Raw genomic sequence first — 25,948 nt, 5'->3', positions numbered from 1 at the left:
TTCATTCACAATACAGGTTTATAAACCCAAACAAGATCCGAATGTGAACATCAGAGTGATGAAGTAGTCCTCCTCTGGTTATTTCTCTCCCTTCTGACAGTCCTCCTTTTGTCTCTCTCTCCAGGGTATACTTCAGGAACCGCTGGGTGAAGACGGTTCACCCACTGGTCCAGCAGTACTGTCTCATCTCCAACACACACTTCACTTTCCAGATGCCCACAAGGGAGGACATCCTCAGGCACCGCGTGGTGGTGGTCACCCTCAGCACCTCCCAATACCTCTGCCAGCTTGACTTGGAGCCCGGTGAGTCACATGACAATATATGTAGTCATCTCAAGTGTGGGAGCAGTCAAAATCACCTTTAATTTCCTGAGGGGTTTCAGGATAACCGACAAACACCATTCACATTGTTCAAAGAACATGTGAAGAATGAGCACAGGTTGTCAAAATATTACAATTCCTTGATGTAACACAATGATAGCCTCAAAAAATAGAATTCAGTCAGCACATACAAATAATCAAAAGGTGAACAATTTAAGTAAAGGTAGTCTCTAATAGGATATACTGCATTATGTGAAAATATATTTATGCAAAAAAAAAAAAAAATCCTCAATATAAATATGTAAATTTGATTCAGTCTCTGTTCTTGGTCATCCTCAGTGACTCTCATATCCAGTGTTGGCAGGAGCCCAGCACAGAGAAATGGAGCTCATTTAAGTTGTGTGAAAGACATGGAAAACAACCAGTTTGTCATTGCAGGCTAATAACTGACTTTAATGTGTCAGCAGAGGGGGCTTTGTCTGTTGCTTGGGAACACCATCTGCCTGTTTCTAATGTATTGTACATTATTAGCCCTCTCCCCCACGCTTCATCTCTCCGGCTCTCCTTGTGTTCGGCGGTGATGAAAATCGTCGGGAAACGAGGCAATTGGGAGCCAGCGCGTCTACTAAGTAGCAATAACAAATCTCCCACCCCAAACACACAGATGCCCCCCAAAAAATCTATTATATATCTGGTTAGCTGATGTTCCTCTCTCTTTGTGGCCTAGGTATGGGATCTGGCATGTGGAAATATGCATGGTTTGGTGTGCCTGTAAGACTAATTCCATCTTCAGGAGTGAGACCCACAAATGTTATGCCCTGCTCATGTATGCAGTTGTGTGGGTGTCCTTCTTTAATATATATATAAATACATAATTTGGTTGACTGCCTATAGGTGCACCCTTAGATGTCTTTAGCTACATTAACCCCTGAAAAAGAATAACTTTAAGCATTCATTCTTGCTCTGCGTCCAATCATCGTAGAAGGCTGTTTTCTGGCAACCCAAATAATGGACAGTAAAAGCCTTTTGCACACCACATTGGTTAGTCAAAAGTTAAAGAGAATAAAACAGCCTGACATTCAGTCCAAGATGTTTACATATAAACTCCAAACTGTCATACATGTTACTGTTCCTAGGGCAGTCCTGATGTCTTTAACTGACTTAAGCAGGCAAACAGCTTTCGGGAAGACATGCAGTTTACCTTTTTGTGTTTGTCGCCAATACTGCCAGCTACTGCTCAGTCACAGGACAATTATACAATAACAATACAAAGAATATCACATTTAATTATTAGGTCTAAAGCGCAAGCAAGTAAAATTTGTCAAACGAACCACTCTTAAAAGGAAAAACTGTAAATTAGCTTATTTGAAGGTAAAGGAGAGGCGTGTGCACTAAAGACGATGCTGTATTTTCACTTTTTAGCCGACGTGTGCAGGTGAATATGGATTTGTCTGGAGGCTGCTGGATCTTGCAGCCTGTTGATAAAGGTTCAAGATTATAGCTCATACTTTGGTCAATAAGGGAATGTTGTTAGCTGTGGCTCAGAGGTATAGCAGGGTCGTCCTGATGTGTCCTTGGGCAAGACACTTAAACCCCAAATTGCTCCTGCAGGCTGGTTCTTCGGTGTATGAATGAATATGAATGCTTAGACAGATCCTGATGGGCAGGTGTCACCTTGCATGGTAGCCTCTGTCGTCAGTGTATGAATGGGTGTGAATGGGTGAATGATGACATGTAGTGTAAAAGCGCTTTACACTACAGTGCCGGAGACTAGAAAAGGGGGCATACAAGTACAGTCCATTTACCATTTATTTGAAAGGAAGTCAGCTCCTATTGGGTTCACATTGTCTGGCAGGCACCAAAACAATGTCAGATTATCCTAAAATAATTTCCCAACCAAAATTTGAGCAGTAGCCACATTTTTAACATGGTGTGACACAATTTTTAAACCCGATCTTTACCCGGTAGTTAACTTTTTCACAGATCACAGATCTTGCAATTCACTTTTAAAAGTGTGAAAAGGGTAGAAAGACAAAGTGAAAGGGAGAATGTGAGAAACTGGGGGTGTGGGGTGAAGCAACCGCCATTTATTATTAAACTGCCATCTTTCCCCGAAATCACTCGTGCAACACTGGGCCTCTGATCCCTTCCACCTCTGCTTATTATCCCTTCCGCCTCCTTTCTTTTACCACTGTTTCCCAATTCAAACACCATTACTAGCCCAAAGACAGATGGCATCACCAGTAATGTAATTTGGATCTCTAGTTCAGAGATTGGGTTCCCCCCTAGGCGGGCAGCTATCTCCCAGGTGAGACATTAAGGTCATTGTTCCTTCATGACTGCCTCTGTGTCAACTTGGTGCTCATTAAGACCGTCTCTGCCTCCCTCCATGTCTTCACCTCTCTGCATGGGGAAACATTTCCATTTGTTATGACCCATGAACATTATTTGTGAATGTTGCGTATTCATGTGGATCGAAGTAAAAGAACATGTAGGCGTGAAGCAGTAGGGATACTGTTGACTACAATTCATGGATGAGGTCAACAAAAGTGCCTTGCCTCAATAATTAACTATGTGATATATGAGGGTAGCACATACACATGATTTCAAGTCCCGTTGGGAAAAAAATGACATTACCACAAATGCATTGCTTTCAACACAGTGACAACTGTGCAGCTTTGATTTTCATTCATCCTCTATATATAACCTATTCAGGAATCATTTGAAGTATATGCCTATTATCCAGAGATTACTCATTTAGCATTATTTTATGCATATTACATCCCAACTTTGGAATCAGTGTGACCTCTGTGACATCTAGCAGTATGCTCTTACCATCTAACAAATCATACTATTAGGGATACATAATGGAAAAAGGAGTAAATCTAGCAATGCTTTATTCCATATTTTTATTTTGGTTTGAGTTCCACCTGTGCTAAACTCTCTCCTTGAGTAAAACTTTGTTTGGTTCACCATTTTCCAGCTGTGATGGGACATTTCTCACTTCATAAGCTTAAATGGATACATATTATGTAAATGTGTATGCAAAAGTATGGGCCATTGTAAAGGAAAAAAAGGTGTATGCCTTTTATCAGCACCACAGGGGAGGAACAATGCTAGTTTTTCCTTGAATGAGTTGCACACAGTTCAGAGAGAACACTGGCTTGAGGCTTTTTAGTTTGAGGGAAAAAAAAAAAATAAATCAATACGTTTTGCAGGCATTTGTTCAAAGGCTGATACAAAGCAGTGAATGTTTCCTCAAATCAATTTGCTCCACCTCTTTTCTTGCCAGCCTATGCTTCTGCTGTTTGTTTACTTCTTGACAGTCGCTGAGTTTATTTTGTTATTTTTCTGCCGTCATATTTCATATCTGCATATACTTTCCTGTAGAAATTCCGCTTGGGCTTCAGAGGCTGTTTGCTGGTTGTTGTTCAGCCTCTCTCTTCCCCGCTCCCTGCTCCAGCACTCATTTGCCATGCCGTTTCATCCCTTCCCCTCATATTGCCGAGCACCGTTTGAGCTTTTTAAATCAGGGTAGGGCTACTGTTCAATCCCTTTCAAAACGTCCACAAAACCCTGCCTTTTGGCTTGCAGGGCTGTTTAAAAGAAAGAGAAGAAAAGTGACTGAGAGGATGACACAGTTACAGGGTTTTAATGCTCCTGGTGAACAAAGTGATTGGTTGTTAATGTGCCAATGTAGGTAATCTTCCCTGGGCTTTGATCTGACTTTAATACATTTTGAAACTTATACTAAACATAGCAATGTTTTTTATATGAAAGTATATCTTTCTAAATTATAACCATAATAAGTACGATATAAGTTCCATCTTAGCAGTATCTTTTCACACACACACACACACACACACACACACACACACACACACACACACACACACACACACACACACACACACACACACACATTATCCTACCCCCCTGGATCCATTTTCGTAACTTCTTGGAATATATTCTTTTTTTCTTCTATTTTTCTTATCAACAGGATTCTCAAGTGTTAAACAATTGTGCATTTTGGGTGTCGGTACAACTGTTTTTGTTTAGCGTCAACAACTTAAAGTTCTAAAGTGATGTTGTTGTGTTTTCTGTTTTGGCAGGGTTGTTCTCTCATATCCTCTTGGATGAAGCCGCCCAGGCCATGGAGTGTGAAACCATCATGCCTTTTGCTCTAGCTAGCAAGTCCACCCGCATCGTGCTGGCTGGAGACCATATGCAGGTAACCACAAAGAGTTTCTCCAGTGGAAAAAAATAAATGCATCATTTCTTTGCTTATTTACCAATTAACAGATATATGTAAATGCACATCAAAGGATCTACGGTTAATTCTCCCAGACAATTAAAGACCTTTCTTTGAATTTCAAAATAAATGAATAGAATGTTTGGAAGGAGGGATGTAATACAGGCGCAGATAGTAGCTGAGACATCAAGTAGAAGTAATAACTACTCCAAATACAAAAGAACAGACAGCTGCCTCTGTAGAGCTGAGGTTCTGCAGACCACTTCAGCCACATATGACTCAAATATAAACTCGCATCAGTCAAGCTCTGTAAGAAAACGCAAGGAATTAAACCCTCATTTCCTCCCCCTGGTTTTAGACCGTGGCAGAGGATTACCAGTAGGCAGCGGATGAAGATGAGGCAGGAGTCTATTGTACAGTAGCTGCTCTAATTACTTGATCTCGCTCTCTCTCTCTTTTATTTCTTGGAGCAAAGAAAAACGGATTTAAAAGACAACGTCCACCTTTGTATCCATCTGTCTCAATCACTTTGTCTCACGCTCATCTCCTTCCACCTTTCTATCCTATATAATAGCTTAATTAGTCCACGGAAGGATGTGGCCTATTGTATTTCTCCGTCTCTTCACTCTCTCCTGTCTGCTCTCACTTTACCAGTTTACCTCCATTATTCAGCAGTGGAAGAGCAGACTGAATAGCCAATGAAGGCTAAGGCATCTATTGATTGTTTGCTTTCTTATTGACCTTGTGCGGCCTCATTAAAGCTAGAAGACCCTCTCACTTTCAGGCTTGAATTAAGATTTAAAAAAAAAAAAAAAAGGATAAATTGCGGTCTTGTTTGTGTGTGGTCAGTTTTGTAAATGTGTAAACTCATCTAAATTACAGCACATCAGGATGATGGTCACAAATCTAGCTCACTACACATTGAAGATGTTAATACTGTTCTAGGTATTGGTTGAATAACTGATTCATGCTTTATTTATTCACTTATTTGATTTATTGCTATAACAAGAGATTAGGTATAAAACGCCACCTGTGGTTTGGTATCAGACAATCAAATGCTATTGGCTGGAAAGCAGTGCCATATTGGAGCAGGTCTGTTACCAAGACTGGCTGCTGAATATATACTCCAAATCGATTTGAATTTGGCATGTTCTCAAACTGCTGTAAATTCACTGCGAGTAAGTTCCACTATAATAACTGCAACTCAATGTCTGTTACTTAAAGGCATATAAACCCAGATGGAAGAGGTTGCAACTTACATTTCTCAAAACAAGAACAGCCCTCAACATAGTTAATTCAATTTTTTTTTAACAAAAGAACATTGTGCCTGGGGGAACCAAAAATTGCATTATTGTCGGCAACAGTAAAGATTTAGCAAATCAGACTGCTGTGAACACGTTGAAGTAGGGGATTTATTCTGTATATTCCATCCTGTCAAAGTATGACATGCCAGGCAAATTTTGTTTAAAAAATGAAGCATACATGATTGCAAACACAAGATATTCTTGTAGACCTGACTCACCGAGCTACCTCATATGCCATGGAGTGCAAAATGACTTCAACCATGACAAGCACTACATGGGATTTCATTTGATTAGCAAAGTTTCAACAAGAGGTGAAAAAAACCTTATCATGAAACCACCTGATGCAGAGTTTGGTGTTTGTGTGTGTGAAAAAACTGTGTGCTTAAAGCTTGTGTGGTACATGGTTTGACACCACTATGTTAGACATGGAATGTATTCAGTGTACTGAATTGAAATTCACAGTTCAATAGAAAGGGAAACCGATGATGTGAGAGAATGGTAAACTACCTTCGTCATGCTTTGAAACTAACTTTCCCTCTCTCTCCGTTTTGTGTCCCTCAGCTCAGTCCATTTGTGTACAGCGAGTTTGCGCGTGAGCGTAACCTTCATGTGTCACTGCTGGACCGGCTGTATGAGCACTACCCCGCTGAATACCCTTGTCGCATCCTCCTGTGCGAGAACTACCGCTCTCACGAAGCTATCATCAGGTAGGTGTGAGCCCTCAACACGGCCGAGTGTTGAAACTGTGGGAGGAGAGACTGAAATACTCAAGAAGAGAGGGTGGGAGGACCGGGTCAGGAGGAAAAGGGGAAACATAGGTGAAGAATTGACGGACATGGGTTGTCCAGATAGGAAAGAGGAGTCATTCAGTAAAAAAGTTCAGACTGACAATAGCTCTATGACAAGTTGTCAATTCTAAGCAGACACAAACGAATGTTTACAAGCCTCAAAAATGTTCTCCACCATCTTAATACTTGTGGGCTTAGCAGTACATACCTTACCCCAATTATGTATGGTGCGAGTTATTTTACTTTTTCAGTTTAAGTGGGTTGTAGTGACTGTATTGGATTAGTCAATGCAGTCTAGCTGGGCCTAATGGCACCATGGTGCAGCAAAGGTCCCACACACACACACACATGCGCTAAAACTTACACCCTCAGGAACACATCGAAGTTTTCAGTTTTTAAATACATTTTATTTGTTATCATGCTCTGTTAACATGCTTGCCTGTAACATACACAATGCATCTTTTATCGTTCTGACATTAAACATGTTTGTGTTGTCATCTATTACAAACATACTATGCTCTGTAACCAAGTGCAGTTCATACATACAGAACTTTAAATTGTGGTCATGATTCCAAACTTCTCCAAAATATCATATACCCCAGCTTGTATTAGAGGAAAATGTGTATGCCATGATGAATGATGATATGATGATACATCTTAGATTATCAGTAACTTCTGATAGATATCATTGCACAAACATACTCCATTCTAACATTTCCCTCTTTTTGCGTTCCTCTTTTTGTCTTTTATGTCTTTCTCTCTCTGCTTCTTCCTCTCCTCTTCCAACAGCTACACATCTGAATTATTTTATGATGGGAAGTTGATGGCAAGTGGGAAGCAGCCCTCCCATAAGGACTTCTACCCCCTGACCTTCTTCACAGCCAGAGGAGAAGATGTCCAGGAGAAGAACAGCACTGCCTACTACAACAATGCAGAGGTATGGAGGTTATAGTTGGTTTAGTTGTTCTGCGGTGGCCTGGTGGTGTTTGCATATACATTTTTTGGGCTGAATGTTATTAGAGCCAGTATGAGATCTATCAAGTAAGCGTTTGATTTAATACAACTTCCTTTTTCTCACAAACTGAGAAGATGATATCTGATTTTTTTTTTTTAAAGTTTACATCCACCTGAGAACAAGTTGTATTATTCAGGCTGCATGGTAGTCGGTCTACATTGCATTTGTCTCTGTGCTTGTATAGGTGCATAATGATTTGATTAATTGTGTAAATTATCAATATTATTTTTTTTGCATGATGGTTTCTGGGCTGTAGACCCCTGTTTGTTATAAATAATTCAAGGATTTGATAATGATGACATGTTATTTAATTTAGATTATTAAAATGAGTTTAGTTGACTGAAGTCAAAAGCAGAATGATCAGCACTGTTGATTTGGCCTCATCACACCCACTCTCTTTTAATCATAATTGAAGTTGAAACCCATAATCTTAATTAGTAGCTACAATGACACCCATGGTGCATGATTCACTGACAGTCCTAGCCTTTGATTAGTTACTCTGAAGACTCATTTGTGGTCATTGGCTGTGTGTCTGACCCCTGACCCTTTGCTGACCAGTTCCAGCCAATTAAAAAACGGCTGCTTCTTCATTTTGCTCCCAAACTGTCAGCAATGCCAAAGGAATTAACTCCTGTCTCTTGGATACAGCACACATGTCAGACCATTGACAACATTATCATAATCTTGCGAAATCAAAATGTGGTATGCAAGTCAGCTTGATAGTCCTGTGCGAGTCTCTTTGATGGGTTTAGCTTCAAGTGGAAGACAATATTTACATGACAGTTCAAAGCCTCTAGGAGTACGCCAATTCTTTTTATAATAATTAAAAAACTACTTGCATGACAAAAGAACAATAGGGATTCAAAGCACCAATTCTTGCTTTAATAAGTAATATCCAAGCAAATCTTAAAACTAATACACACAATGCATTTAATTGGACATACAATCATAATCACCTGTACAGCTAAATAATGTTATATAATGTTAAAAAATTAAACTGTTAAGTATTAATAAGTAAACAGCAGTTGTGATATCAAATCCAGTGATCAGTAAACCACAAATACTGTATTTCATTTAGCAATGCATGATGGTATAGTGTTGGTCTGGAATACCTTGTTTTTCAAGAAAACTTGAAGCTTTTTTCTCTCAGAATACACTGTTGTCTTTTTTGCCTGGGTAAAAAATATCACTTAGTCTCTGACTTCCAACTGGTCTTTCTGTGTGGAGTGATCAGGGTTTAAAGGGAGCATGGAATTGAGCCCTGTCGTCACCTCTCTCGCTCATGTTCCTCCATCTCCGCAGGTATTTGAGATTGTGGAGCGGGTTGAAGAGTTGCGCAAGAAGTGGCCTGTGTCCTGGGGCAAGCTGGACGACGGCAGCATCGGAGTGGTGTCGCCGTACGCTGACCAGGTGTTCCGCATTCGTGCTGAGCTCCGAAAGAAGAGAATGCACGAGATCAGCGTGGAAAGAGTGCTCAACGTCCAAGGTGAGGAAGAAGTGTTGACTATCATGTCATCATGCTTCATCAATCTACAAGTTCATGAATATTTTGAGATTTAAATTGCCTTGTTGGTGTCTTGCATGTACTTATGCATGTATTGTGGGTTTTATCCATTCATTTGATGGTGTATTGACATAATTAAATGGGAAATTGTAAACTGGAAGAAAGCAGCTATTGTCAGACATCAAAACATAGTTACAGAAAAACATGTGCCAACATTTGAATCCCCAAAGGCCTTATTCTCCATGACGCTTGTCTGACATAAATCTGTGTGTGAGACGATATCATTATCCACCTTCGGTCAAAAATATACCTACAATGAGAGCTACATTGCCTTATCTTTATATACAAATCTCTATACATCTCACTGCAGTTATCAGTATTCATGTTAGCCTTCATATAATCAATAAGGATAATATGAATCAGGGTTTCTTCCTCAAATCTCGTGTCATGCTTCTGATCTCATGCAGTTCCCACTTGTATTGCATCCAGCTGTTTTCCACATTTCATGAACTTCATCATTAATCACACTTGAAACATGTGAACACACACACACACACACACACACACACACACACACACACACACACACACACACACACACACACAAGAAAACTACTCTTGTTAGTGCTTTAACTTGAATTTAACATGCATGTAGTTGATGTTTGTGTTCTATCAATGTGTTTCTAATTGAGTGAAATTAATGGATTTGCTTTTTATAATATGTTTTGCTTTGCTCTTTTCGGAGTACTTAATAAACTTCATAATACAAAACTTGTTTGCAGGTAAACAGTTCCGGGTGCTGTTCCTCAGCACGGTGCGTACGCGGCACACCTGCAAACACAAGCAGACGGCCATCAAACGTAAAGAGCAGCTAGTTGAGGACTCAACAGAGGACCTTGACTATGGTTTCCTCTCCAACTACAAGCTACTCAACACGGCCATCACCAGAGCCCAGTCCCTGGTAGCAGTTGTGGGAGACCCCATTGCACTGTGCTCTGTTGGGCGCTGCAGGTAAATAATGGCACTCTTCTTTCTAAAACCTTTAGTACTGTAACAAGCAGATCAATATGTGAAATGATAGTTCTGGTGAATGTCTTTTCTTGTGATGTGGTATCTATAGGATCATAGTTTTATATACAGTAGCTTTGAGGGGGAAATGCCATCGGCTGCCACCTCCTTTCTCTATTTTAATTTATTTTTCTCATTCACTCTTTGACCCCCTTTCCCACCTACGTTCTCCATAGCAACTGTCTGTTCTGCCTCCACTAGTCATCATAGCAAGTCAGGAAAAAAAGGAAATTAATCTTTTTAACACAAGTCCATTGTTTTCCATTTTCACATAATTAGTTCCTTGAGAATTATTTGTTCTCAAGATTGTATTCGTCCACACTGACAGCTCATTTGTATTCAGTATACTGAGAGATTATTTGCTATTTGTTCTTTTCATTCTTGCGTTCCAGCTTCTCCTGTTTTGCCTCCTAGTTTTAATTTTCTTTTCATTTGGTGTGCTTCATCATTTTGCTGATTTTCCATTTCCTCATATTTCCTCTCATTGAGCCCCTGCTGTACACATGCCTTTTCCACGTTTGCTTTGACAGACTATATTTTTTATTATTCGGACCCCAAATAGTAATTTGTTTCACTGCCAGCAATAAAAAATCAACAAGCTGATCCATGAAACACTCAATCCAAACAAGGAGAAATTAAAGAGAATAGAAAAAAAAAAAACTTAATCTCCATCTGTTGTTTCCTCCTTTTCTTTCTCGCCTTTTCAGAAAATTCTGGGAGCACTTTATCTCCATCTGCCATGAAAACTCGAGCCTACATGGCATCACCTTTGAGCAGATCAAGTCTCAGCTGGAGGCCCTGGAGCTCAAGAAGACCTACGTCCTCAACCCGTTGGCCCCAGAGTTCATCCCCCGTGCCCTCAGGCCACTGCAAGGACACCACTCTTCATCACAGGCCCTCCACCCCCACCATCACCCACATCCTCAGCATGCACAGCCCGCCTCCATCAAGCAGGGTCCACAGCAGCAGCAGCAGCAGCAGCAACAGCAGCAGCAGTCACCCCCTAAGGTGAGGTGTTTTGGATGAGGCAGAGTGAAAGGAATAATTGTTTCCATCCACCTCTTCTATTATGTGCATTTTCAATATGGGCATTACAAATCCAGACACCAAACTGCAGAAATGATTTAAACAAATAAAAGTCCAAATATATAAATAAATTGAGCCAACATTGATAATACTTGTTACTGGATACGTGTTCGCTATTTTTCTTCTGTCAAAATTGAAAATAACAATTTAGAATTGGGAAGGAAAAGAAAGAAACAGAGAGAAGGAAAACAGATTAGTGAATCCGAAATGAAAGAAAAACGGGTGGGACAGAGGATGTTTTGATAAGCCCACGGTTGCACGGTTTTCTATGTTAATATAATGTGTTGGATAACCACTTTTTGGTTTGTTGAAAATAGTAAACAAATTATCTGGAATAAATAGAGTGCCTCTTGCTTTTAGAGATGAAAAATGTTAAAAGCTCTACATGTGCAGGCACAAAGAACATCTTAATTATATATATATATATATATATATATTTTTTTTTCACCACGGGTAATTACTTGGCGGTCGTTCATTTTGACCCCAGAAAAACAACACAGATGTAAAATAAGCATTGCAGGTTTGGTGTAAGGACGTGATGTTTCATTGTTTTGCTTGGGTTGAAATGGCTTTGCGAGTCTGTCTGTCCTCCCTGTCTGCCCTGTGGTAAAGGTTAACGAAATCACCACAGCTGTCAACCTGCTGCCATCTCCCACTGGGCCTAATGAGCCACAGCTCCGCAGCATAAACCGGCTTCAGACACACACACATACACACACACACACACACACAGTTCCCCTCCCTCTCCACAGTCATACTTTGTGGCGCACAACCACACAGCAAACACAGACATTGTGCTGTCACTTTGCAGTATGTAATATATTGTTTCCTTCAGCATATCCAACATGTTGCTAATTCAAAGGCCAGACCATTCTTGGCAGCTCTGTACACGGTGGAAGCACCTACTGAAATGGACAGCCAAAATAATCCATGCAAATGTCATTTGATAACAGTTTAATTAGTTCACTTTTATAAGTGTCTTGCTATAGTTTCTATTAAAACCTGTGTTGTCAGGTTGAATGTAGCTGCCTCGGTGCAACGTTTTCACATTTGCCGCTTCTGATCAATATACACTAATAACTTACCTTGTGAGTATTATAAAGTTTCAGATAATCAGGTTCATTTGTCCAAACTATTGTAATGTTTACAGTGTAAACGCGAACATAAAAGAAACATTTGGAGAGACAGCTGATTATTGTGATTCGATGTGATAAATAATCATAAATTGGTATCCAAGGGCAGAGAGTGAAAGGGTAATACAAAGGGATTATAGGGGCCTATACAATATGTAGTTGCAATTACTTTTAAAACATATTATGTTAATCAGAATTTATAAAAGCATTCAACATGTTCACTGTTTGGCATCCAGTTTACCAGAAATATATGCTTTAGTTGACTTCATATTGTGAAGCGCTGTTTTCAGACACAGATGGTGTTTTGGTTCAAGTATGCAAGACTGCGACACATTTGGTAAAGCGCTTTTTTAGTTTTGGCTTCAGTCATTTTAATTGGGGAATGACGATGATTTACCAATATAATTGCCACTATTTAAAAACAATTCTATCATCATTTGGAAATAAAAAAGTGATACTTTAGATGATGTCAGGAACAAATGAAATGATTGGTATTAAGTCAGACTTGTGTGACTTCCTCTCAGCATGTACAGTATTCTTTTGTGTATTTCTCTCCATTACAATCGTTCTTGTATCTCTTCAACCTCTTGCCATTGATTGCCCAGCACAGTACACATCGCTATTTCACTGACAGACGGAGTGTCATTGAGAACCAAACTGTTACTGCTGAACCTCGACCCCTATAAGATCCAGTAAACATTATGGAATTCATGATGATTTCACGGAAACTCTTTGTTTTTTCTGTTGTTATGGCTAGCGTTTCTCTATCTGAAAGGTAAAAACTATCAGCTTTATATAATATCGGCATAGCAACATGGATTTCATGGATCTCATGGAATGGAGGATGTCATTCGTTTTTGCCCCTCCGAGGAAACATCCTCACTGTCGAGGTCTATCTGTTAACTAATCAGTCATCTGGGAGAGACTGCGTACTACAAAACCAGCCACTTACAGAAAGTAGATTGTTGTGTATGCTTGCCTTTACTGATGACATATAGATGAGATACTGTCCACCTCAACTCAGGTATGCGGACATCTCATGTGAGCCCAGCGTTTTGTACATGTGTGTGTGTCTTGTGTGCTCGCCCCCACATTTGTTATTGTACGTGTGTCACCACTGATCTGGCTTCAGTGCAATCTCTTTGTGCACACACATAGTAGATGGAGCTGTATTCTGAAGCTCCCTATAGAAAGAGAATGGAGAGGGAGTTACGTTATTGTCATACAGTAGTAGAAATAAAATATCTTTCTAGGCAGAGATGTTGACTTGTTTAAACTTGAAAGCGGTCACAATTCAGTCACAGAATTGATCCCAGATTAACCAAGATATGTCTTCCAAATGCAGTCATGTGGCTCTAAGGTGTTTTTGGTCAACTTTGGACACGCTGTATCAGGATGCAACTGTATATAGCAGATGTTGATTCAATAGGTTGGTGTTTTTAGGGGATTTTTTCGATTATGGCTCTTCCATAAAAGTGCCTTAATTGATTTATTAAATGCATCCGTGGTTTCTAAGTGTAGCAATCACTGAGAAAGATAGGCAGGGTATACTACACAGTTGGTGATCTGTCTAAACTATATTTGGTGTCAGCATGTGTCTTGTGTGTGCGTAAGCCTTAGACATAACTAAAATACCAGGAGGCCATATTATAGGACGGTAAAGAGATCATCTGAGATAGCCTAACAGGGAAAGTACATTACAGTACAGTATGTAGCCAACTGTAGAATAGGAGGATTTCCAACTCAGTCCCTGTTTTTGCAAGGCACCCTGTCTAATGAGTAAACATGGACTTAAGGCACATTTGACCGTCCGATTCTTGGCTAAATCTTCTCAAAGGTAACTTTATAGGGATGGTGCAACAATTTCTAATATGTAATTTATTAAATGTGGCATCAAAACTGGAATCCTTAACGTCAGCAAATGTTGCATTTATGAAAATGCAACATTTAACATTTAAATCTGCCTCTCTTTAACAAAACCACTAGCTTTACTGCAGCCTGTCCTGTAAGAACAGAAGAGGTCTCTATCACACTTTAATATTATGGATTACTTTACTGTCCACTGATGAGGTATTGCTCCTATAGCTGTTTTGACAAATATGGAATAGTCAGGAGGACGATACTACAACCGCTGTTTAACCAGTTGCTACTGTGTATTGCTTAACAATTGACATAATCATTTATTTACACTTTTCTTCTCCTTTTGGCCTTTATGAACTCTTGAAGTGTGCTTCATGACTTTTCTAATGATTTCTTTTTTTCCTACAGGGGAAACATGCAAACCACACAGAGCATCTTCCACCTGAAGGATATGGTGAGTTTATCCCTGTTGATTATCTGAAAATTAAAAAGTACCATTGTATGAAAAATGCCTTTCCTGTATTGTTACTTCTTGGTTGTCAAAAGTTCTTTTTTATTCATCTAAATTACATACTATTTCTCTGGCTTTCAAAGTGTTGTCTATAATTCATCCTGCAGTCTTTGGCATTTGCAAAAGTAGACTCACAGAAAATAACAATCAAAAGCATTTTCATGGGACCGTTTATATGTTGTAGCTCACTTAGGCTTGCTGAGCATGTTCGCTTGACTGGATGTAGATAAAGGAAAAGGAAAGGACTCTAATGCAGGTACAATTGGAGACAAACATTGCATCAAAAAGTCAGTGTCCTTGTAGCAGTACATTAATACAGTTTAAATTGACCAAGATATAGCAATGTCAATTGTATACACGCATTTTTCTCCAAGAGTTTCCATAGCTTATTTTGTTGTCTCTCTAAACACAAATGAGCACACATCAGAACAGCTTGAAAAGCGCCAGACTAATGCAGCAAAGCAGATGGAGGCTTCAAGGCCTGGGGCTATTGAAGCCATCATTACATTGCAGCCTTGAACAACACAGCAAGTAGTTGTTAATACGATGTTTACTACGGGAATACAGTCAGTTGGTTTCAGCTGCTGCAGATTGTCAGCCAGCTACATTAGCCTAAACTAAAAAAAAAAAATCTAATGAAATTCTATCCTTTCTTTAATACCGTTTGGTCATCTATTCATAGGTCGCCCTCCTCTCTGATACAGTGATAGAAGTTGTTACCTAATATCTTCCAAGCTATGAATAGTTAGATATGTCTTGGGTTTGTGTTTAGCCTACTATCAGTGTGTCTTCACATTAAGGTAAAGAACCATTTGCATTTACTTGTATTACTATGCCATCTTCTCTCATTGCAGCCCAACCCAACCCAGCTGTGTTGATGGGAAACCCTATCCGGGCATTCACACCACCCTTGGGTGGCACGCCAGCTGGCATGGGCAAGTCACCCAGTCCTGTTCAGAGGATAGATCCTCATACAGGCGCCAGCATTCTCTATGTCCCAGCTGTGTACGGCGGCAACATGGTCATGTCCATGCCCCTGACTGTAAGTTTCCTGCTTCTGGTAACACACTGCCAGATACATATGTGAGATTGTATGTTCAGCCTGTGTGCAACAAAAAGTCTTATATTTTGACTATTACAAAGGATTTTATCAAATTGTTTTTTGTTTTTTAAGAAAATAAATATATGTAAGATCCGCGAAGAAAATATTTAAAATATGTGTATATTTTGTCAGAGATTACATTTATTTAAGAAGGGGAGGATATCATTTTTTGTTCATACAAATTTGCTAGCCAAGGTTAATAAATATATAATCATGCATATACTGTATTAGTATATTACTGTATTATTATGTAGCCCACTTCTGTAAAATTACTTATGTGGTCCACATGTTTTCTAGTTAAAATAAAATCCAATAAAAGTATGCATGATTTCATGTGTTACTCTTTGTCATTATTGGTAATGTGCTAGTCATAAACCACAGTGTGTGTGTTAACCTCACTCTCTTCTGTCATGTTTTTTTTCTTTTCTTAGTTGCCATGGCCAGGTTACCAGAATCGTTTCCCTGTGGACCCTCGCATCATGAGCCACCCGGCAGCCATGGCTTACAACTTTAATCTGCTGCAGGCCCAGAACCGAGGCTCCCCCATCCCTTACAGTGGGGTGGCCCACCCCTCTCATCTGGGAATGGGCCAGCCCAGCCCTGACAAGGAGCTACAGGCAGACCCCATCAGAAATGGTGAGCCTCAACCAGCCAAAATCACAAATTGCTGTCATTTTATGCCATTAAATAGAAAGTAATTACTGTATACAATGGCCAAGCATTGGTTAATATGTTTGTTTTTTGGTTTTGACTTCTTAGGTAAATTAGAAGGATGTCCAAAGTCAGAACAGAGCCGTCTTCTGACACCAGAGAGGAAATCCACCGACATGAAGGAAAAACAGGCATGTAGTTGACATTTGTGTTTCATTGACCTTAAGCATCTTGTCTATGTTTTATGTAGAGCCACAAGTCTTTGCTCATGGTGTTTGGTTTGGTGTTTATTTTTTTTCTCCAGGGAGATTTAGACACAGGCCAAAGCCGAAGTCTAGACTCGCAGCCGGACGGGCTTGTCGGATACCCCAATGCGCTGCTCCATCGAAAAGATCCCTCTGCTGCCCAAAGACCCCTCAACTACCACCTTGCACCACCCAACCCAGCTTTTCCTCCACATCCTGCCAGTGGAAGAGCCTTCCCCCCACAGTATCCGGTCTCCAGGCTTCCTTATCGGGTCAGCCAGCCTCAACACCCAGGGATGGCCCCACCGAGTCAACAGCAGCAGCAGCAACAGCTCAGCCCTGCCTACACTGGTGGTAGCCACAACGCTTCCTTCTTCATCGGCCCCATGCCCCCTCACAGGGCTGTCCAGTCTCCCACTTTGGATGGGTCGGAGCCTGGAGGGGTGGAAGAGATGAGTAGCTCCATTAGGACTCCAATGGGCCACCCGGGGGGGCACCACCCAGGCCTGTCGCAGCATAACAGGGTCAACAGCTTTGGGGAGGACGTGCAGGACGGGAGCATGGGAGATAGTTTGGGTGAGTGGAGCATCATTTAATTGTTCCTTTATTAGGCAAATCCTTAGAGCTAGAATGGGAAATGGTGATTTGTTACAAAGTTTATTTTTTATTAACATAGAAGATTTAACGTTGCTCATGGCTATTCAGTCTAGACTTTCACAAAGTAATAAAAAATTATAAAAATAGATCAATATTTTGCTATTTAGTTTTATTTTTAGTTCTCTAAGAGACTAATCAGTAGCTGCCTTCGCTCCCTCTTAGTTAGTCCAGATGCATTGTCTCTTTCATGTTCGCCCATATAATCACTTGATATTTGTTCTATGTAACTAAAACTATTGTTGTTTATTACACTGATCAAGCAATGTGTTCTTCCCCAGTGAAGTCATTTATTTATAAATATATAATGTCATTAGATTGGATGGCACATTACATTAACGTAAATAATAGAAACTCAAATAAATGCTGAAAGCTGAATTGAGTTAACACGTTAACTCTGCATTGATTGTGATGGCACAGAATCATGTTTTTTTTATTGTATCGAGAACATTCAGTTAACCGATCACAACTAATCACACGGTTCCCCTTTCAGACCTCCAGGGTCCCTTGGCTCTAGAGGCCCTGAGCCAGCAGCAGCAAGCAGCCAGACTGGGCCAGTGGGGGGAGGCAGCGGGCCCTTTTCTCCAGGGTAGCGTCCCCTTCCCTCTTCCCCAGCAGCTTGCCCATCTTGCTCAGCCCGGCATGGCTCGCTTCCCTCCTCAGCTGCTCCGGGCAGCTAGTTGGGGCCTTGGTGCCAATATGGAGGATGAAGCTGTTGCTTCTGGTTCAACTGGGCCACCTTTCACCAGGTAAGACTAGTTTCTGTCATGTCATTTAAATTTTTTTTACTTTTGAACATTAACAATCTTGTGTAAGATTTAAAACTGAATGTACAGTAAAGCTAGCTAAAACAAGAAAACTGCTGATTCCTGTATCTTCTTGTTGGTTGCTCAATTAATATTAAACCTCGTAATTGTTGTTCTCAAATAGCGTTGTTTTTTTTCATGCTGCTGGTTACAAACATGATACAGAGTTCAGACGTAAACAAATACATTTTCTCTTCCCAGGTACCCGGGCCTCTTGAGAGAGATGCCCCCACAGGAACAGCCTGAACCCAGGGATGTAGTTGAGATGCAGCCCCCACCTCAATCTCGTCTCCTCCAGTACCGCCAGTCCCAGTCCCGTCCCTCAGGTGACCCTTCATCCTCGTTAGCCGCCACCCCCAATCATGCTGGCCCTTTCCCATCAGGACCTTACCCCCATGACGCAGGCCGCGATCTCCTTAACGACAACCCTCTCAACAACCCAGCTCTGCAGCAGCATCACCAGGGAAACCCCCTGTATAATACTGGTAGCTACCCACATCAGCCACCAGCCCACTCCACCAGCACCCCTTCCTCCCAGGTCAAATACCTGCTGCAAGAGGCCCAGTGGGGTCATGGTGGAGCTGCGTCAGTGAGCCCACCACAGCAGAACCACCTGTTGGGGAACCAGGGTCACGGCCTTCCATATGGACTTCCCATCATGGCTCACCCCAGCAGGCAGGAGCAAGTCCATCTGATGCAACTTCACCATCAACAGCAGCAGCAGCAGCACCAACAACAACAACAACAACAACAGCAGCAGCAGCAGCAGCAGCAACAACAACAACAGCAGCAGCAGCAACAACAACAACAACAACAGCAGCAGCAGCAACAACATCAACCACCACCACAACAGCAGCAGCAGCAACAACCACAACAACAACCACAACAACAACAACAACAAAGTCAAGGTCCAGACCAGGAGTCCTACCACCCACTTTCCCCCAGAACATCAGCAGCCACAGCCCTTCACAATGTAGATGAGGTAAAGTTTATTCATTTATTTTGGATCCTTATCAAGGTATCTAAAATCTCTTTATACTAACTTTGAATGACACAGGCTTCAGTGCAGGCTAAAACTACATGAGAAAGATGTTGTAGTAACTGTATTTATATCAATCAGTCATCCATTTACGTTGTTTGTGTGCTTGAAGGAACAAACTCTGTATGCCTTCAGGTCCCATAACATCCTGGATGGTGTTTTTTTTGGTTCATATATGAATGACTCGAGTGCAAGCTTTGTGCCTGCCTTAATATGGCCGACATGTTCAACCCTCAATGTTGCATTAAGAATTCACTGCAAAAGTAAGAGTGGACTGTTTTATTTCACAGCACTGTCTTCATATGCAAATGCCTGCATCAAATAGCATCAGGGAGAGAACTTGTTTATCACTCTTCCTCACTTTCTACCGGTCTGACATTTTTCTGTAAAGGTGCAAATTTGGCAACACCTGTTTTAACTGCTGTTAATGGTATAATTTGTCTCCACACTAATACACTTGTAAGCAATTATAATGGGATTAGCTGAGTCTGGCATGGTCCATGCTGACAGGCGAATGTGGATAATTCACATCAAATCTCCCAAATTTGATAGAGATGCAGAACAAACATTAAGATGTGTAGCTCAAATGATGTTCCATCCTCCTTCAAGGATAAGATGGATTGACACTAGAGGAACTAGTTATATTAATGCTGTGGGTCTTTACTAACCAAGTAAATTAACAGCAAAAGCAGAATTTAAATGTTATTTGACAAATATTTGCACAGGAGTGTTTTCTCTTTCATATATGCCTCCATCACTGAATCATTAAGTGCTGTGAAAGATGATGTTTGTGGACCTCTGCTGCTTCAAGGCTGTACGATTTTTTTTTTTTTTTTGATTTCTTTTAATTTTTATTTTTTTTAATTGCTCACCCTTCTGACTTAATATCTCATTCTCACCTTTTTCTCTTCCTCATCCTTCGGTACTGTCTGTGCAGTATGAACCCAGAGGTCCAGGCCGGCCTCTCTATCAGCGCCGCATCTCTTCTACCTACCCAGATGAATCGTCTCCAGCCAACGCCCACAACGCCCTGTCCCAACAGTCCCAGCCCTGTACGTCAGACCTCCAGGACCACCCCCATCCGCACATACAGCATCATCAGCATCCACATGCCCCCTACGGTTACCCTTCACATGACCTCTGGCCCAGTAATGGTGGGGGTCCCGGCCCGTTCCAGAACATTCCATGTAACGGAGCCGGTTCACTCACTCAGCACCGGGATCTTATGGGTAAGCACCGCCTAATATGCCGTTGTTAACCCTCTGAACCCCAAGCAGTTTCAGGCCATTTTTCGCTCCTGTCATATTTTTCTCTCTTTGGCCTTTTTGATTTTCACTGCAATATACCAGTCCTATGGAAACAGCAGAAGTAGAGAGAACTGAAAAATGTATTTTGTGCAGTATTACACAATTACAGTCCCATAAATCACAAAAAAGAAAAAAACTTAAGTTGAATTTCTTATACAAGTTATTTATATAAAAAAAGGAAAACAATGGAATCGAGATATATATATATATATATATATATATTTAAAAAAAAAAAAAATATATATATATATAAAAAAAAAAAGATTCCAAGTGCCCACAGGTGTTACCAATGTTGACTGTTGGTCTCAGCAGAGTCAATCATGGCTTCCTTGTTGCAATGAGGAGAGCAGAATGTAATGCTTTTTACAGGATCTGGTTAGAGCAAACAGTTTATTTGAGGTAAGATTTTGAATGGGACATGAAGAATAAAATGTTTTTGATGAAATATCTCAATTTTATTCAATTTAGATAATTGTCGGTGTCTTTTTCTGATAAAAGCGTCGTCACACATAATAAGTTCAAGGACCATCAGAAAGATGGAAATCTGAAAATTATGACAGTTTTTCCAGCTGCTGGCTTTGATAAAAAGTGTAGATTTTTTTAAGAAAACATGCTTTTCTATCCCGCAGGCGGGTTTTGGGGTTCAGAGGGTTTAAGCGATATGATCTTTTACAAAGAGTTGTTTTGAGAACTCTGTATTATGTTCCGTCCTGTTAAAGCTTCCAAGGCCCTTCGTCAGACGGAGGAGCAGGTGAAGGCTGAGGTCACAGCAGCACAGCAGACGCACCCACACCCACACTCCCTCAACTCCCTTCAGCATCTTGGACAGTTTCCTCCTCTCATGCCCAATAACAAGCAGCAGCAGCAGCAGCAGCAGCAGCAGCAGCAGCAGCAGCAGCAGCAACAGCAGCAGCAGCAGCAACAGCAGCAGCAACAACAGCAGCAGCAACAGCAACAGCAGCCACCGCCACCACCACCACCCCCGCCCCAGGCTCCCACAGAGGCCAGCCAGGGGGCTCCAAATTTAAGCAAACAACCGACCATGTCCTACGCCAGCGCCCTGCGTGCTCCACCCAAACCCCGAGCTGTTCGCCCTGAGCAGGTCAAAAAGAACAGCGACCCTCTCTCCCTCTTACAAGAGCTGAGTATAGGAAGTTCAAATGGTAGCAATGGGTACTATTCCTACTTTAAATGAGTGTCACCCCTCCCACATATTAAGTAAGTGATGAAATATAAAACTTAACAAAAAAAGGCAAAACTGTTTCTAAAAACACAAAAAAAAAAATAGTGCAAAGTGCATTTATAAATTGTTTCTATCCGTAGGTTTGTTTTCTGCATTTTGTTTCATTTTAACTTTTTATTTGTAACAGTCATCTTTTCTCCTGTTTCACATATCTGTGAAGAAAATAAGTATATAATGAATGCATTACTGGTATATATACATACTCATTATGTATATATGAATATATACTTATATTATCTACACTTGTATATGTACGTAATGCTAAAAAAAAGTTATAAAAATAAAAAATAAAAAAAAGTTTGGTTGACCACTTAGCTACCTGCATATTTTTCCTAATTGAAGTTGGTTTTGTTGGTTACTAAATAAGTATGTTGAAGTTTTTATCATTTTGTATTCCTCAGTTTTGAGTGGACGTTACGTCTTGATATTTCATACTACTGTAGTTGTGGTAACGGACAAAAGCTAAGTGGTCAACTGACACAGAAACTACATGGAATAGTGTATAGAAGTAGATCAAATTTCCTCTAATCTGTAAATATGAAGAAAATAAAAGACTGAATTGTATGCCACAGACATGTCCTTAAATTCCTGTATCATGCTAGCTTTTGCATTATGAATTATTTTCAGTTTGTTGGTTTCTGATCCTTAATTCTTAGACACCCTGGGAATAGCTGGTAATTATCAGAGATTTAGTAGTAAATGTGATTATTTACTGATTATTTACTAAAATAACAATATAAATATTGATAGCGTACTTTACTTTTCACCAATTTCTCATCAGCAACAAAAGATAGTGTGAAAATGTCAAAAAAAAAACGCAGCAGCCATGTCATTCCTCCTCTGTTTGTCTTAAGGATCAGAGTCCACCAGACATGCCGTCTATGATAAGATTATCCCAAACTGCTTCGCTTGTGGCCGATGCTCATGTCATTTTAGTTTATTTTTATGTATTTCTTTTCTTTGTGTCAGCAAAAATCTTCAACACAGAAATTGTTTCCATAACTGTTGAGGATATGAAATGTTTTTTGTTTTTTTTTTGGTCACTAATTGATATTGAGTTGGTTTTTTTTTTAAAAGGTTGCAGTACTGAAGGTTTGTGAAAGTGAGGAGAGAGTGGTGAGGTCAGAGTGATGTGTCATGATAGGTAAGTTGAAACTGAGGGTGTGATCAACACTGCCTGTCAGACGTTTTTGAACACGCTAAATGTATAAAAAAAAAAAAAAAAAAAAAAAAAAGGTTAAATCTGAAGTATAATGAAACTGTAGATTCATAGTAAATACACATTAATAATATAACTAGTGTTTGTGGCTTTTTATTTGATCGGAGCCTGGATCTTGGTCCCTGTAGCAAGCAGAAAACTGTTCTCATTTGGATCATTATGTACTGTTGGTCTCACATATGTTTTGCAGTCCTAGACTTTCACAGTTTCTAGATACCTTTTCATGTTTCAGGTTGCCCAAAGACCATTTGCCATTTAAGACAATCTTTTAATCTCTGAATAATATGGACATCATAATAGACCAAATCAAAAAAATCTCACACAAAAGCTAATATTCTAGCTCCAAGTTAAAAGCATTTCCATATTTTTTTCTGATTTCATGTCATTCAAAGCTAACCGATTCCTCGCTACTTTCAACACTGCTTGAGATTTAACCCAAAAAATAACAAAGTAAAATCGTACAATAAGCTGTTCAAAGACGTATGACGTATTTTTCTTTTCGACTGTGCTGAATAAGAACAAATAATTAATGAGGTGTCCGTTGTTACTGGTCATTCAGACAATTACATTATTCACCTTTTTCAGTCTGACCCGATCGATATGTTGATATTAAAGCAGTAGATTAATCTCCTTCCCTCTTTAACTGAATTGAAAAAGCTCTGACTGTGCTTTACATTCGCGACGGCCACACGACTTTCTTCACACACAACCACAGGATGAACATAACACGTGAACATTCATGTTCGTATTACAGTCAGTGACACACAGTATTAGTGTACACACAAAACGCCCACGGAAGCCGCATAGCTCTCATGCACATGGATCTCACTGCTAACATAGTGAGAACCTCTGTGATCTGAAGTCCCTTGCAGGAAAAATATAAAAATATGCTGATACTATATCTGCTTAGGTTTCTCCTTTTGGATGAAAGCAATACTGGAAACAGTCATCCAGTGCTCGGTCCTGTTATATGTAGTCCATTTTAAATGTTAAATCACCACTGCCCCATTTGAAAATTTATAAAACTGTAATAAAAATCATCCTGCTGTTTCATGGCTTTAATACGGCAGTTAGTCACATTTAAATCTCCTAAAATGTCACTCCCCCAGAGAGCTAGTGCGCCACAGCTAATAACTTAGATGTGTTTTTAACGGTCAGCGGAGAGCCTCATGGTTTTATTTGTGAGTTTTTAAGTTTTGACATTGTTATTCAAAGGTCCAGATTTTCTGACTTGGCGGAGAACAACACATACTTGTAAATATGCATTTTCTAGGTATTTACAAACAAGAACTTTGGGAGCGCCTCAATTTTGTAGAAGCTGTTCAAAGAAGAGGTATGCCCTTTTTAATTATGCAAATTCACAAAAAAATAATAATTCTAGAAATGGACAACAACAACCAAGTTGGTAGTTGCGACATCTTGTTGTAACTTTTTAGATTTTTTTTTTTTTTTTTTACTTAAGATGGTGTCTGGCTGATTTGACAAAGAGGAGAATTTCTGTTGCAGCTGTTATAAGATGACTTATTTCACTGTACAATACATATTTTAAAGTATATGTTGCTGGATTTGTCCTGTTCTGTTATCTCACCGCTGTACAACAATCAACATTGCTTCTTTTTTTTTTTTTTTTTTTTTTTTTTAAATGTGAAGAATTTTTTCTTTTTCTTTTCATGCATGTTGAGATGAACTGGCTGGTTTTTATCCCTGTTTTTATCAGTTTGTATTGATTTGTGGATGAAAAAAACAAAAACAAAAAAAAGCTTTTGTTCAACCTACAGAGTCAAATTTTGGTATATTATTTGATGTGTACAATTAACTCGTGACATTATCAACAAAACTATTATAATATTTTACTAACATGTCAATCAAATATGTAATGGTTATGTAAGTTCTTCTTTTCTGCAGTTGCTTAGCAGGGCTAAAGCTGAGGTTGCTCCCTGGGGTGTGTTGTATTTACGAAGCTTTGGACATGTTTCTTTGGGGGAATCATTTCTCCCAAATGCAGTCGTTGGCTAATCTCTGAAGTTGTGCAATACTAATATTTCACCGCTTCTTCACTTTTATTTATTTTTGAAGCAGAAGAGATTGAGCCAAAGACTATTTAAAGGGATTTTATTCACAAATCTTTGTCATTGCTGATTTGTTTTTAAGGCTTCATCTTTGTCCTTTCTTTGTTTCCAAAATGAGTTTAGCTGTGAAACTAAGGGTCGTTACTCTTTAAATGAAGTTGGATTTGAAATGTTTCACCTCCTAATATTGCACCATAAATCATCATATGATTTATTTTCTTTAAAAACAATTCTGTGTTGCCTTTTTAAAGAAAACAAAGTGAAACCAACATGTATGTTTGTGTGTGTGTGACGCACGGAAAGGGAGCAACCTTCTGCCCAGCCAGTAGAGAGAACTGTGTTCAGCCTTCTATAAACGCCACATCTCTTCCTGTTATCTGTTTGCTCTCCTCTGTTCTAACCTCGCTGAAGTGAATCAATGGCACACCTGTTCCCCCAGCCCCCCGTTCCCATTGGTTCCTCCCTCGTGGGTACAAAATAATGAATAGATCTGTTTTACTTTTTCTTCATTTCAATTGGTGGTGGTTATAATAAAGGATTTAGACTGTGTTTCAAAAGTTTATTTTCTTTTTTTATTTGTTTCTCTATTAAAGTGTTTTTATTGAAACTGCTTGAGTTCTGTATTTTTATGTTTTTTTTATCATCCTGCATGCATTACACTGTCGTACTATAGAGAAGCCCGTGTGCCTATATTGAATACCAGCCAGGCCACTGGGAACAGGAATTATTAGGGGTTTGAAGTTAATTAATTCAACCTCAAAGGTTTCCACT

At 39.8% G+C, this 25,948-nt stretch overlaps 1 protein-coding gene across 1 annotated transcript in view; it reads left to right on the top strand.

Annotated features, from left to right (window-relative positions):
* Nucleotides 1-25,726, top strand: part of helz (helicase with zinc finger) — a 51,021-nt gene extending 25,295 nt beyond the window's left edge. The window contains exons 18-33 of the mRNA XM_054603906.1: nucleotides 125-303; nucleotides 4,434-4,552; nucleotides 6,439-6,584; nucleotides 7,455-7,602; nucleotides 8,983-9,166; nucleotides 9,967-10,195; nucleotides 10,960-11,260; nucleotides 14,740-14,785; nucleotides 15,697-15,884; nucleotides 16,376-16,580; nucleotides 16,704-16,786; nucleotides 16,900-17,416; nucleotides 17,988-18,243; nucleotides 18,502-19,282; nucleotides 20,277-20,568; nucleotides 21,366-25,726. Coding sequence (XP_054459881.1) covers nucleotides 125-303; nucleotides 4,434-4,552; nucleotides 6,439-6,584; nucleotides 7,455-7,602; nucleotides 8,983-9,166; nucleotides 9,967-10,195; nucleotides 10,960-11,260; nucleotides 14,740-14,785; nucleotides 15,697-15,884; nucleotides 16,376-16,580; nucleotides 16,704-16,786; nucleotides 16,900-17,416; nucleotides 17,988-18,243; nucleotides 18,502-19,282; nucleotides 20,277-20,568; nucleotides 21,366-21,841 — 4,150 coding nt within the window. The 3' untranslated portion in view covers nucleotides 21,842-25,726. The remainder of the gene's footprint in view (nucleotides 1-124; nucleotides 304-4,433; nucleotides 4,553-6,438; nucleotides 6,585-7,454; nucleotides 7,603-8,982; nucleotides 9,167-9,966; nucleotides 10,196-10,959; nucleotides 11,261-14,739; nucleotides 14,786-15,696; nucleotides 15,885-16,375; nucleotides 16,581-16,703; nucleotides 16,787-16,899; nucleotides 17,417-17,987; nucleotides 18,244-18,501; nucleotides 19,283-20,276; nucleotides 20,569-21,365) is intronic.
* Nucleotides 25,727-25,948: the final 222 nt, after the last annotated feature.

The sequence above is a fragment of the Anoplopoma fimbria genome, chromosome 9 (genome assembly GCF_027596085.1).
Source record: "Anoplopoma fimbria isolate UVic2021 breed Golden Eagle Sablefish chromosome 9, Afim_UVic_2022, whole genome shotgun sequence".
NCBI classification, from domain to species: domain Eukaryota; kingdom Metazoa; phylum Chordata; class Actinopteri; order Perciformes; family Anoplopomatidae; genus Anoplopoma; species Anoplopoma fimbria.
Note: the sequence above shows the minus strand (reverse complement) of the source record. Positions and strands in the feature narration are given on the sequence as shown.